This window comes from Typha angustifolia, chromosome 10 (genome assembly GCF_048772165.1).
Source record: "Typha angustifolia cultivar Huaian chromosome 10, ASM4877216v1, whole genome shotgun sequence".
NCBI classification, from domain to species: Eukaryota; Viridiplantae; Streptophyta; class Magnoliopsida; order Poales; family Typhaceae; genus Typha; species Typha angustifolia.
Window position 1 is genome coordinate 3,382,336 of NC_133248.1, and position 15,316 is coordinate 3,397,651.

Here is a 15,316-nt window from a genome sequence, read left to right on the forward strand (position 1 = left end):
TATATAATTATTACCTTTAATGTAATATGAAAGTAAAAATGTATTGATTTTGAAGGAAAATAGATGACAATGCTTATTTAATAGACAAACTATTAAATATAGTGCTCATTGTAGGCCTGAAAGTGCCATTTGGACTTGTGAGCTTGCACAGTTGTAAGTTCGCAAGTGACCATAGATATATTGGTTGATTTTTCTTTTTTTAAGCTATAAAAAATATCACAAGTATAGAGTGTGGCCTTACTGGTTTTTAAGACTGCATGTGCTATTTGATGTGCGGACTTACAAGTTTTTCTAGTTGGTTTTTTTCTTTTTCTCTTTTAACTAAAGAATGTGTTCTTGTGGGCTTTTAAGCCTACAGGATGTCATTGTAAAATGGGTTTGTGTGCTTGTAAACGCATAAGAGAACTTACAAGTATTGTTTGTCGGTGAAAGTGGAGCTCTTTCCATAAAATATTAAAAACACACTTCTAAAGTTCTACGATGAGGAAGAGGAGAAAAAAAATTGACAGGACATAAAAATATAAGCATTAGTAATTTTAGGGGTAAATTTAAAATCCTTTTGAATTCAAGCTTAGATTTTTTTGTCTTTCTTTCTCCTTTGTTGGAGAGTAAACTTAATTGGAAATAAAATAGTGTTTAATTACTAATAACAGCTAGTGGTCTTTGACTAAGTTCTGTCACTAGCTCTAAAACCTCAAACTAAACACCAACCATATTATTGTTTTACCTTCTCCGCTGATTGGTTCAGTTGAGAAGATACCCTTCTGCATCTTGTCATGGTGGCATGTTGTAACATCCAAACCTTAAACACGCACATGGCACGAGCTCACATAGCACGTGCGTAGCACCTGACTATTTGGTTAGTTATTGACAATCAAATAAACTTGTATCAACATCATAATTTTATCCACAATAATTTAAACTAAGAATAACTCAAGTTTAACTGTCAACAGCATACAGATAACCCTACTTAGGCCCTACACAGACCGTAACACATCATCAAGAGCTTTTCACAACTACATATACACAAATGTAGTATATACATAATTATACAAGTACAAAGTCACCAGCTAAAATATAAGACAAGGATATAGATACACTTTGGAGAATGTCTACTAATACATTAGGTAAGATAACTCATCTAGCATATAATATTAACCACACTCTACTCCTCACTCACTAGTAAGAGCTCTAAGGGAGTATCCTGCTTCATTCATTCACTTGGGTTTTTGGAAAGGAGAAAACAAAGAGTCATGAGCTAAAGGCTCAGTAAATAGACCTTATCCCGAATTAGTAAAGCCAAACAGAGAGTAAATCATGTACTAGATAATATAAATTAGAAAGCAGCATGATGCCACGTATAAGCATGTATATATATATCCTCAATGACATATATATAAATGAAATCAATTCTCATGAATAAGCATATTATATCTTCAACCAAAAATATATCTCCTAATAAAATTTTAATATAACATCACCGAATATAACAACATATGATGTATAACAATCATGATCCAATGATACTAGTCACATCAATGATGACGCATAATGCATGCCAACCACTAAAAAAATCATATAAGTCAGAGGCAGATATAATCTACATATATCTCACCATTGTAATCATCCATCTTAACTCTAAATATCATCCACCATGCTGGACTACGGTATCCGGCCCCAAACTCGATACACATCATGCTACAAGCTCAGAGCATACCCTATCATATGCTAAGAGTATCTCTGGGGATAAATCATACCCTGCCATATGCTAAGAGTATACCCTATCATATGCTAAGGGTATATCAATGATAATAGTACTCTGTCATACACTAAGAGTATAACCATCAGCCATCATCATACTCTGCCATATGCTAAGAGTATATCCAGTACCAGACTGGACCAGATATCTTTCCATCTATCACATCACATCACATCACATACACAAATATTTTCATGATTTCCTATACATGATAGATCATATGCATATATCTAGTACTGCAATAGATCATGCAACTCAAAAATTTAGGTGGTAGAGAAGCCAAGAGAAAAATGATGTAATGCAGACTCCAACCATGTATCTAACACATGCATACTCCTACTAGTCTATCACATGCACACTTATGCTAGAGGTCATCTCGGTATAAAATCATAACAGTATAATCATCTCCAATCATCTCTATATATCACCAATGTACTCATATTCCAGATCAGCCTAATTAAATCGATGATAAAATATGCTTGACTGAAATCATCTCTAGATAAAGTCATATAATCATGCTGGAGGCCAAAACATGCAAGTACATAATATATAATATATCCTAATTTAAGAAAGGCGTCTAAGGGATAAGACTACTCACCACCACTGCAAATACCAAACCACCACTTGTTTACGTTGTTACGATAACGATCAAGCCTTGATAGCTAAGTCCACGGGGTCTTGAATAGGGGGGTTGGGATCTGAAATTATTTATAACAAATAATGTCAGTCTTTTTATTAATTAAAATTAACCCGGCTAAAAGATAATTTCTTGTTGTAATTATGTACTCTTCATTTCTATATTTGTTTTGTTATTTATTAACCATAATTATATTATTTAATAGTGTATTTAAAATATAATTATCTGCCTATTATTCTCTTTGATAATTAAGAAAATAAGAATTAAGTTACTGTAAATAATTTCGCAAGAATATACGTATATAACTCTAATAATTACTATTACCTACCTAGGATTTAAGTAGTAATTTATATTGTAGGTATTTTGCTAAACATGATATAATTAGATTTATTTACTAACTATGATATAATTAGATTTAACTCATATAAATTAAATACATTAGATTAACTAAGCTATTTAAATAATTAATAACATAATCAAATATAATTTAAATAGTATCAATAATATATATATATATATATATATATATATATATAACTATGAACAGTGCTAGGCTCAGCCCAGCACCTTAACCTAGCAGGTGCTGGGCTGAGCCCAACACCATGCATAGCAAGGGTGCCGGGCCGAGCCCAGCACCTCGCGACAGTGCTACCCGAGAGAAGGAAAGAAGGGAAAAAGGAGGAGGAGGGGGAGAAGAAGAAGAAGAAGGAGGAGAAAAGGGGAAGAGGGTTGGAAAGCAGGGGAGGGGTACGGCCGCTGGTGGTCACTCAGCAGCCGGCCTCTCGCCGGCAGCTCAAACCTTCGGCGGTCCTGAGAGGAAACTGAGAGAGAGAGAGAGAGAGAGAGAGAGAGAGAGAGAGAGAGAGAGAGAGAGAAATAGAGAAAGAGAGCGAGAGAGAGGCTCACCGGTGGATAGAAGGGCTGACGGCGGCTCTTCCCAATGGTCGGTGATTGCTTGCGGACTAGAGGGAGAGAGAGAGAGAGAGAGCTAGAGAGAGAATGCAGAGAGAAAGAATATTAGAGAGAGAAAGAGCAGGTTATGCGGCGGCAGCCTAGAGAAAAGTGGCTCGATGGAGGTGCGTGGCACCCCCACCGCTGCCATAGCATGCATGGTATGCTGGGCACAAGGCCGGCCACAGCATGGCTGGTCACGTCGTGCCCAGCAAGCTTAGTAGGTTTTTTTTGTTTATTTTATTTTATTTTTTTATACCCTACTTGGGTTATTACACATGTCCATCACCAATTGTCGCTTGATCATAGAAGTCATGATTGAGTGAGTTGGCATATCGATGATGCTGCAACTTGGATGGCCAAATATGAATTCATGAAGCAATTTCAAGTATTTTGACCTTGAGGACAAAATGAATGAAAGCATGATCGAATGATGCATCATGTTTATGCTTGATTTATATTTAGCAATTTGTTGCTTCATCAAGTCGAGCTTAGCCAAGTTAAGTCACCGGACCCTATTGTTGTTTTGCTTTGCTATGTTGGGTTGAGTCCTAGTTGCTTGTTTAGGCTTCTAGATTTTGTTATCTTAAGCTTCTTTATATATAGTTGTAGAGAGCACATATCGACAAAAAATAATATTATTATTTCCTCTCTCTCTCTCTCTCAACCCTTCCTTATTTGGGTGGCAACCATGGGCCAAACCCTAGGCGTCTCCTCCCTCCCTCGTATTGTCGGCCTACCTCAACAACCAATCACCCTCCTATGTTAGAGGTATATCGATGCCAAATCCCACCACCTGTTACCACCACCATCACCCCTACTTTTGTGTATTTTCATCATAGTTATAGTTAGAATTTGCAAAGGATTAAATACCAAAAACATTGATTAGGAAGTTACGGATCAACCACATCTAGTTTCATAATATTTTGACTACTGTAGAATATCTAATAAATATTTTTCCTCAATTATGCGGGCTACTTTCCTACATCTAGTCCAGATTGGGAAGAGGACGTCAGTTGGTCGTAATTCCATGGGATGCGGATTGGTTGTAGCTTGAGCAGCCTTTAACTTCTCGTTCAATTAACAAATTCATCTTTCCGATCTCTAAGGTATTTTAGATGAAGAAAGGCGTCGCTGGAGACTTTTAGAAGTCATTGACCTTGAATAGTTGATTAGCATTAAGATATATAGGTACTGTCAGGGGATCCCACCAAAATGTCAGCCATAACTTAAACTTATCAACTTCATATCCAAGCCAGAATAATTTTGCCCAGATTTGTATCAACCCAACCTTAAGATTGGAGGAGAGTGGATCCTCCAAATCCTTGGGTGTATAATAATTTTCTACAACCTGTAACGCCCCCGCCCGGCACGGCACGTGCACGCCTGCGGCCGCACGGCACGCGCGACGCACGCGACAAGTCGGGCGGGGCCCGTCACGCACGGATACTCTCCTGTGCACATATAATCATGACATCATCAAATAAAACCTGCTAACCTATCCATGATCATATAATCCATCACCAAATAAATCATACTCTTAACCAAATAAATCTGTTAACATATGAATATCAAAGTCCACAATAATATACACTAGACCGCTACATAATCTGGCAGGACCCACACAGGCCACAACAAACCATCAAGATACAACTAAAATAACTAATACAAGAGTACACTATGATTCGACCTATATTATACAAATCATCGTCTGATACAATAAGGTACAAATATAACAAACAACGATACAACTCAATGTCTGGTTAAACTATCTTCTATACCGTCTCGCATCAATAGCTCACCTCAAGATACAACTAAAATAACTAATACAAGGGTACACTATGATTCGACCTGTATTATACAAATCATTGTCTAATACAAAAGAGTACAAATATCAAATATTGGTACAACTCGATTTCTATATAAACTATCATCTATACCATCTCGTATCTATAGCTCACCTCATCATCGCTCTAAAATATCTTCTCAAGTCGCTATCACGTACCACATATCTGAGGGGGTTAGAAAAGAAATAAAGAGAGTCATGAGCAAAAGGCTCAGTGAATAGACCTTACCCCGAATCAGTGATGCCAAACAGAGAGTAAATCATGTACTGGATAATATGAATCAGAAAGAGTATCATGTCATGAATGAGTATATGAATGTATCCTCAATAATATATAAATGAAAAGTAGATAACACGTCATAACTGATAAAAGTATATAATCCTCGACCATGAGTAAACAAATCTCCATGTCATCTATCATCATAACTCTCTCTCAAATATGACACATGATGCATGCCGATCATGACTATGCTATGATATCAAATGCAACCATATATGATGCATATTGACCACTCGATAATCAGGTAACCGAATGATAATGAAATCATATGCATTTCTCAACATCACGATCATCACCGACATCTCGGTATAATATCATCATACTAGACCACTGTGCACAGTCAACACCCGGTACCCGGTCTCAACATCATGCCCGAAGGCTCCGAGCATACTCTGCCATCCGCAAGGAGTATCTCAAATATAACCATACCCTGCCATCCGCTAAGGGTATCAACATCCATCCAGACCGGGCACCCCACATAGTTGATAGAAACCTCGTGAGGATAACTCGCCACATATGCCCTGGCGAACGGCATGTGTCCGATTGTCTTTGCGCACAGACTCAACTGACCTCGGACATGGGCCACGAGATATCGCATATCAGCGACCATAATCATCAATCCAGGCACCCCTAACCCTGGCGCCTACTCGGGTATCCCCACGCTTTCTATCAACTATCCTATCAATCATATTTCATGCTTTCTTTTTAAATGACAGATCATATACATATATCCAGTACAATAACGAGTCAATGCATAATAGGAATTTAGGTGGAACAGGAATCAAGAGAAAAATGCTACAATGGAGTCTCCAACCATGTATCTAACACATGCATACTCTCGCTAGTCTATCACATGCACACTCATACTAGAAATCATCTCGACATAAAACCATAACAGTATAATCATCTCCAACCATCCTTATTTATCATTATCATACTTATATCAAAGATCAGCCTAATTACATGCATGATAAAAATATGCTCGACGGTAATCATCTCTAGATAAAGTCATATAATCATGCTGGAGGCCAAAACATGCATGTACATAATATATAATATAACCTAATTTGAGAAAGGGATCTAGGGGATAAGACTACTCACCGTCTGATCAGAAGATACAAACCACGCATCTCTCACGTCCGTCAGGTAACCAAGTGACACTCATCGCTAGCAAGGTCCACGGGGTCTCAAATAAGGGGTTCGGGATCGTCTGAAAATGTTTAAGTAACATAAAGTTAGTTGTTTATCCCATTATAATCCGTTCGAGTAAAATATGATGATTTATTAGATTTTAGAATTTCTACTTGTTTTTATAATTGGCTAGATTTTTATTATAAATAAAATATAAATATAGATAAAAACCTAATTATAATTAAATTATATCTTGATTAATTAGGGACTATGTAGCCATTATCTTCTTTGTTACAAAATAATAATGTATAATAAATTAATAGAATTACTTAAAAAATGTATATCATAAGAATATTAGAATATAAATCTAATAATTATAATTTACAAATTTATCTATTAATCTAATATACATATAAGTAAGTAAATAAATAAATATAAGTATTACCTATATTTATGCCTAATTAATCATTAATTATAAAAATTATCATTAATAAAATTACATTGAAGGATATATAATATTATTAAAATAGTTAATGTCTAAATAATCTATTTGCATTAATTAAGAAGCAAAATACTTAAATAAATAACATAAATAAACTAATTAATTAATAATTTAATTACAACTGCCATCAGTGCTGGGCCGAGCCCAACACTGTGCAGAAAGAGAAAAGAGGAGCTGAGGAAGAAGGAGAAAAAGAAAGAAAGAAAGAAAGAAAGAAAGAAAGAAGAAAGAAGAAGAAGAAGAAGAAGAAGAGAAGAGGAAGAGAAGAAAGAGAGGAGGTGAGGGAGGAGGTTGCGGACCCGGGCCGGCGGGGAGGGCACCGGCCGCTGCTGGCCAGCCAGCGGCCGGCCTCTCGCCGGTGGCTCGGCTCCGACGAGCCCACCCTCGGGCAAGAAAGAGAGAGAGAGAGAGAGAGAGAGAGAGAGAGAGAAAGAGAGAGAGAGAGGAGCTCACCGGCGCTCGAGGAGGTGGCGACGGCGACGACCGGCCTCGGCGAGAGAGAGAGAGAGAGATAGAGAGAGCATCCAGAGAGAGAGAGAGAGAGAGAGATTTAAAGAGAGAGAGGGAAGGCGGTGGGAGGTTGGCGGTGGCTGCGGCGGCGCTGGGGCCCGCCGCTGCCAGATGGCCGCAGCCGGTTGGCTGCGGCGACGCGAGGGGGGGGGGTGCGTGGCACCTCCCCCACGCAGCCCCACTGCATGGGCACGAGGCCGGTCACACTGTGGCCGGCCACGTCGTGCCCATGAAAAATTAATTTTTTTTTTTTTTGGTTGGGTTGTTACACAACCTGTATATATGTCTAGTTAAACTATTCATAATTGTAATTTTATAGCATGCAGATTGGTTATAGCTTGAGCGGCATATGCATATATAACAACCTTCTACTACTCATCCAATTCACAAATCCATCTTTTTGGTCTCCAAAGTATTTTAGAAGAAGAGATGCATCATCAAAAGACTTTTAGATGTCATTTACTTTGAATATTCATTGCCATTATGATATATAGGTACCAGCATGGACCCTAGTCACATGTCATCCCTAACTTAAACTTATCAAATTCATGTCCAAGCAAAAATAATTTCGCCTAGATTTGTATCAACCCAACCCCAAGATTAGAGTAGAGTGGATTTTCTAATTATATTAATTTCCTATAACTGTGTATATATGTCTAGTTTAAATATTTATAACCCTAATTCCATGGGATGTGGATTAGTTGTAGCCTAATCGGCATATGCATATATAACAACCTTTTAACTTGAAGGTATTTGGGTGTAAAGCTTTTGTTTATATTCCGAAAAAGTCAAAGAAGTAAACTTGATGACAAGTCAAGGCCATGTATCTTCTTGGGTTATGGAGGTGAAGAGTTTGGTTATCGGCTTTGGGATCTAAAAACTAAGAAGTTAGTTAAAAGCCGAGATGTTGTGTTCTTTGAAGATCAAACTATTGAAGATGTTGACAAGGTTGAGAAGCCACAAGCTAGTGAAGGTGAACTTGTTGATTTGAGGCTTATTTCTCCTCCGATGATTCATGATGAAGGGGGAGATATTCAAGAAGATGAACATGAAATATTTGATGAAAATCCTCTTAAAGATTCTATCCAACAAGGAGAACCTACGCATGAGCAATCTTCTCAAGATCAACCTCCACCGGTACCGTAAGTTAGAAGATCTATAAGGGTCTCACAACCATCAAGAAAATACTCTTCTAATGAATATGTGATGCTTAATGATATTGGAGAGCCGGAAACATTTCAAAAAGCTAATATGCATGAACAAAAAGACAAATGACAAATGGCTATGCAAGAGGAGATTGATTCTTTGCATAAAAATGAGACATATGATTTGGTGAAGCTACCAAAAGGCCAAAAAGCTTTGAAAAATAATTGGGTGTTCCGATTGAAAAATGAAGGTGATAATCAAGTCAAGTACAAGGCACAACTAGTTGTCAAAGGCTTTGAAAAATGGAAAGGTATTGACTTTGATAAAAAATTTCACCGATTATTAAAATGTCTTCTATCCGAATTATTCTAAGTCTTGTTACATGCCTAGACTTGGAATTGGAGCAATTAGATGTCAAAACCGTTTTCCTTTATGGTGATTTGAAGGAGGAGATCTACATGAAGCAACCCCAAGGTTTTGTTCATAAGGGCAAAGAAAACTTAGTTTGCAAGCTAAATAAGAGTTTGTATGGATTAAAACAAGCACATCGGCAATGGTATAAGAAGTTTGATGGTTTTATGATGAGCCACAAATATAAAAGAACAAATGCGGATCATTGTGTTTATGTCAAGAGGTTTGCGGATGGTGATTTTATCATTCTTTTGCTCTATGTAGATGATATGCTTCTAGTTGGCAAGGATGTAGAGAAGATCAAGAAATTGAAGAAAGATTTGAGTAAATCCTTCGATACGAAGGATTTGGGACCGGCAAAGAAAATTTTAGACATAGAAATTAATCATGATAGGAAAGCAAAAAAGTTGTGGCTATCACAAAAGTAATATATTGAGCAAATTCTAAAGAGATTCAATATGAATAATGCCAAGCCGGTTGGAACACCATTTGCGGGTCATTTCAAATTAAGCTCAAAACAATGTCCTTCAAATGAGAAGGAGAAAAATGAAATGAAGAGTTTTCCCTACTCCTCCGTCGTAGGGAGTTTAATGTATGTAATGGTTTGCACAAAGCCAGATATAGCATATGTAGTTGGTATGGTTAGTAGATTTCTCTCTAACCCGGGAAAAGAGCATTGGATAGCCGTGAAGTGGATGATGAGATATTTAAGAGGCACTTCTAATTTATGTCTATGTTTTGGAGGTGGAAAATCTCACTTGGTGGACTATATAGATATTGATATGGCCGGTTATGTCGACACTAGACGGTCTACTTCGGTATATATATTTACTTTCGGAGGGGGAGCCGTATCATGGCAATCAAGGTTTCAAAAGTGTGTTGCTCTTTTTAGCACTGAAACGGAATATATAGCCGCTACCGAAGCTTGCAAAGAAATGTTGTGGTTGAAGAACTTTTTGCAAGAATTGGGTTTGGAGCAAGATGAATATGTCATCCATTGTGATAGTCAAAGTGTCATTAATCTTAGCAAGAATGCAACTTATCATGCTAGAACCAAACACATTGATGTCCGCTACCATTGGATCAGGGTTGTTTTGGAGAAGCAATGATTGAGGCTTGTGAAAATCTCCATGAACTATAATTCATCGGATATGATAACCAAGGCTCTTAGAAAGTTGAAGTAAGAACTTTTTAGAGACTTTGTGTATATTGATGTTTGGTGAGTATTCGCATTTGGCATGAAATTCACTAAGAGAATAAAGACTCCCTTCATGGGTCTAGAGGGGGAGAGTGTTGGGTTTATTTAACCAAGTTGGTTTGGGCTAGCTCCATGAGGTGACTTATTTGACTAATAATTGGTTGAGTAAGACCTTTGTTAAGGGGTACTTTTGCTCATGTCACTTAATAAAAAAGAAGACAAGATAAAAGGAGGTTTTTTTTTCTCTACATACAACAAGGGTTTGCAACTAGAGGATTTCTTGGTTGGGATCAAGGCACAAGGATTTTCTTCTTCACATCTACAAGGGTGTTCTTACTTCAAGAAGGTTTGGGTTTCTCTATTGGAGGTGTTATCTAAACTTGTTAATTTAAAGCTAGGGTTATTGGTTTCTTGTGGATGATATTCTTATGACCTTGAAAGACTTGTTGTGGTGATCTTCTTTGTACCAATTCTCTTGAGAGTGGATTCAATTTCATGCTCCGTGAATTTTTCCTTTGAGAAGGGTTTTACACATAAATTCGGTATTCTAACTTTCTTTGGTGCTTGTGTTGTTAATTGCATATCTTTCTTAATTGGCATCAATTTTAGCTTTCATTGTCATAGATCTCTTGGGTGGGAAAAGAGCTCCTTTCTAATAAGTAGCAATAGCATAAAGAAGAAAAAGAAAAGTATAAATCGCTTCTCTCTATTCTCAATATTTAATGAAGCATTAAATGAGAGAATGATAAACTTGAAATAAGGACAAAATGTATCATCCATAGAGGAAATAAAAAATAGATCTAAGTGACAAAAATATATGATTTTAGTTTAAATTACCCTAATACAATATATTAGAATATATATTTGTAATGAAATATTTTGATATAAGATATTCATTTGTGATCTTATTTATGATGATATTTATATTGTGTAAATATAGTGAAGTAAGTTACATTATTTTTAGTTAGAAGATTCTAAAACTAACCATGATATGGTAATATATTATAAAATAAAATTTTCAATTTGTATGTAATTAAACATATTTCCTATCTTTCTCAACAAAAAAAAAAACAAATAGTTATTTACATTAAAATAGGAAAAGAGCAGTCAAGTTAATTTGACCATTTTTATCTATTATCCCAACTATTGCAAACAAATATTATCTTACTTTATATATTTATCCAAACATTTATCTCTCTTTTACTAATCTAACACGGAAGAAATTGATATAAAAATTTCTTTTATTCCAAAATTGTTTTCCTATCCCACAGCCAACCAAAAGACCCCTTATTTAGGATTACTACCTTTAAGGATAGTAATATTGACCCAACATATAACCTGGCACAAACCCGAGAGGTATTAAGCGTTTGAATCATAAATGAGTTGATTAGCCTAATTTAATTATTAAATGAGTTATGTTCATATCTATTAATTTAATTTGTTTAATCTATTTATGACCCTCAAAACTAATAACCCGTTTATGATTTATGATATGATAATCCGATAATGACTCAAATAACTTAGTTATAATACCAAATGTGTTTATGAACCAAATAAATTTATTTATACCCAAAATAACATATATAATCATCTAAGTAAACGTGTAACATGTTCGTTTTTAATATTCCAACTCATTTAAATGAGATTAATTACCATATCTCTAACTACGATCTTAGGATTTTCAAAGCAAGACGTCAGTAATTAATTATCTAACTAGTAGATATATTATTTCATATGTATTGAAGGCGAAATAGTAATTTACGAGATGAACGCAAACACTTCGAATCTTGTACATTCGAAAGGCCGGAGAGGAGCATCTTCCTCAATTTAAAGCTACCATCTCGGAAAGTTAAAATGAGCTCCGAGAGTTGCATCAAGATTCAAAATCCAACAAGTTTCTTTTTCTATATATATTTTCTACGTGAAAGAACCGAACCAATACGCGTTACTATTCCCCAATGGGTAGATGCATGGGCGTTGGGAAGACAGACATGCATTAACTCCCAGAGACAATCTAGCTTAATCTTGGAGATCTTGCATGCAGCAAATGGTGAGTTCTTGCATGCCTTTCACACGTAGCTAGCTTATCTTGGAGATCGATCGGACAACCTGTCATCAAACTAATCTCCTGACCATTATTATTCACTTAGTTTCTTCCTGCGACTGCGAGAGAGTATGCAGATCATCAAAATGGGCCCTTTAATATATTTGGTGGCAACGTTACTTTCGCTCTTCCTGCATGCAGGAAATGGGAAAGTAGTTGGCTTCCATGCATACACAATGTGGCGAGTGTATTGAATTAAGCAACTGGCACCTACGACGTGAAGCTATATATATTCTAGTGGTTCATATGCATGCATGCATGCCAAGAGTAGTTCAAGTTCCAGTTGATCGATCAGATCAACTTGTTTTATGAATAAATCGCTAATTAGTCCTTTCTGGAGATGATGTGGAATCTAGTTGTCTAATATCATTTAACAACCCTTTGTATATCTTAAAATTTCCTATATAAACGCCAAGAAACCCCCCAGGAAAAAGAAAAGAAAAGTGAAGTGCGAACTATGGATCAATCACCACGTCACCCTTTACCCATAGACGGATGGCAGCAGGAGGGGAGTAGCTCCAAAGCAAAATTAAACAGAAACCATGTGAATGACTCGTCGCCGTTCCGAGACGCCGCACGCCGCTTGTTCATCTCCATTCCTCTTTACGTGTCTTCTTCCACCGTCTCTATCTCTTCTCCTCGGTAACCGATCCCTCCCTCCCACCCACCCCCGTGGGCCCCATCCCTCTTCACCCTTGCTTCAGTACAATCGCCACGCACCAATATGCTACGACCTCTCCAAAATGTTAATTTAATTTGTAGATATGTCGAAATCTTTACCAATCACGCCACGAAACAGATTGTAAGGAGAATCATACAGTCTCGAATGTAGATGATCGCTACCCAAAGTTCTATCTCCCCCTCCCCGCTTCTCTCTATATAAATGCTTCCCTACTTACCATCTCTCTCAATTCCCCCAAGAAAACAAACCATGGCTTCTTCCTCGACACACACTTCATCACTCCTCCTCCTCCTCGCCCTGATCCTCCTCTCTGTCTCGCTCTCCTCCTCCTTCGAGATCGGACCTCTCCGCTTCGTCGGCGGCGTAGTAAACGGCGGCGGCGCAGGGAGAAAAGTCGGTGGTCGAACAGATGTGAGGGACGTGGAAACCAACAGGGAGGTCCAAGAACTTGGCCACTTCTGCGTCGAGGAACACAACCGCAACCTCCTCGGCGGCCACGGCGCCAAGGACACCGCCGCCGGCGCATTCCTAACATTCTCGAGGGTCGTGGCGGCGCAGCGGCAGGTGGTCTCCGGGATCAAATACTACCTAAAGATCGCCGCGCGGGAGGAGGACGGAGGGGAGCGGACGTTCAACGCCGTCGTCATCGTCAAGCCCTGGATTGAGTCCAAGTCACTTCTCTCCTTCGTCCCCGCCTCGCACAAACTCTAATCCTGCCATTGTTTTTTCTTTCTTCCTCTCTACCTTTCTTTTGTATCGCGGTTATGAATGTAGAGAAGATGAGATATGGGAATAATGATGATAATAACACTAAAGGAGGTGGGAGATTTCCATTAAAAATATAGAATCCTCGTTTTGTTGAATGTTTTTAGAAGCCATGGAGTAGGGATATAATAAGGATGACATTATCATTATCTTTGTAGCGTGCATTCTCATTTAACTATGGGTATTTTGCGTCTGAATTTTTTAAATCTTCGTCTTGTTTTGTTTCTCTTTCGAAAGGAACTGCATGGTTATATGAGACAGTAAAGATATATCGAAGAAGGCGTCCTTCGGATTAAGATAAATTTTGAAGCTCTTATGATTAATTTGTTTATGGTGGATGAAGAAATCTTTGAACTATAGTTAATGAGAACATGACGCAGGTCAATCGGACGGTTTGGTTGTAGGGCCGGAAAGAAAATTGATGCGTTAAAACCAGCGAAGTGACGAAAGTGCGAAAGAAAACTCCAATCTACATTCCGTTCTACCCTTAAGCCAATCAGTTGTCTCATTGACTTTTCTGTAAATATCTCTGTAAATATGGTTGACTTTATGATTTTAATAATTGTATGGAGGAAGGCCCAGCATTTCAAGAAGCCAAGCTCCATGTTTAGTCTTGTTTGCCATGTTGACCACTTTGAAGGAATCGGAGATCACGAAGTGCTGCGGAAGAAGAGCAGCTTGTTTAGGAAAAAGATAGGGGTCGTTACTAACCAGATGCAAGAAAATTGTGAAAAAAAAATTTCGAGGTAGTCTCGAAAGTTATAGTTTTAATAGATCTAGTTTCACGAGAATTCAATGTCTGGATAAAAAGATATTAATAAAATAATAGAGTAAAGTCAAATAGAACAGAATAATAATTAACCGACGTTGCGGTAGTCGTCAAAGATGGTGGCGACCGTAAGATAGAGTGCTACTTGTTATTTTTCGCTTTTCGAGTATGTAAATGGGATGCCAACCCCATGTCTTTTGCATGTTTTTGAGTGTCTTTTGGTTTTCTTCAAGAGCTCCTTGCGAAGCAACCTTGGGATCGCAATATTAGTGTCGTCGCAATACTAGTTTGAGTTTTTCCCCACACATGCCTATAAAACTCATGGCAAAACTCAAATGGAGCTTACTTTCAAAACATAACGCTCCACAAGACCTTTGAACCCCTGGGTTGCAGAATTGGGGATGCTCATACTTAGTAGTATAGGAGAACTATCGAGAAGCATTAAGTGAGCCAGCTTCGTAACCGAAGTGCCACTGGTTCAATGGTGTTCATTTTGCCCTCGATGACTATCCTGCCCCTTTAAATTTCTTATCGTTGGCATGTCTTGTAACTTCTTTTCCAATCAATAGAGAATCGCAAACTTGTTTGCCAAACATTGTATTTTGCTTGTCTTTGTTTTGTCGCA

At 37.6% G+C, this 15,316-nt stretch overlaps 1 protein-coding gene across 1 annotated transcript; it reads left to right on the forward strand.

Annotated features, from left to right (window-relative positions):
- Positions 1–13,194: 13,194 nt before the first annotated feature.
- Positions 13,195–14,115, forward strand: LOC140769129 (cysteine proteinase inhibitor 5). Its single transcript, XM_073109694.1, has one exon. It carries the CDS (start codon positions 13,359–13,361, stop codon positions 13,866–13,868), a length of 510 nt encoding a protein of 169 aa, XP_072965795.1. The 5' UTR covers positions 13,195–13,358; the 3' UTR covers positions 13,869–14,115.
- Positions 14,116–15,316: the final 1,201 nt, after the last annotated feature.

What these genes read in the sequence shown, in the direction of transcription:
- LOC140769129 (XM_073109694.1), top strand. Translation starts at nt 13,359, where the DNA reads ATGCTTCCCTACTTACCATCTCTCTCAATTCCCCCAAGAAAACAAACC.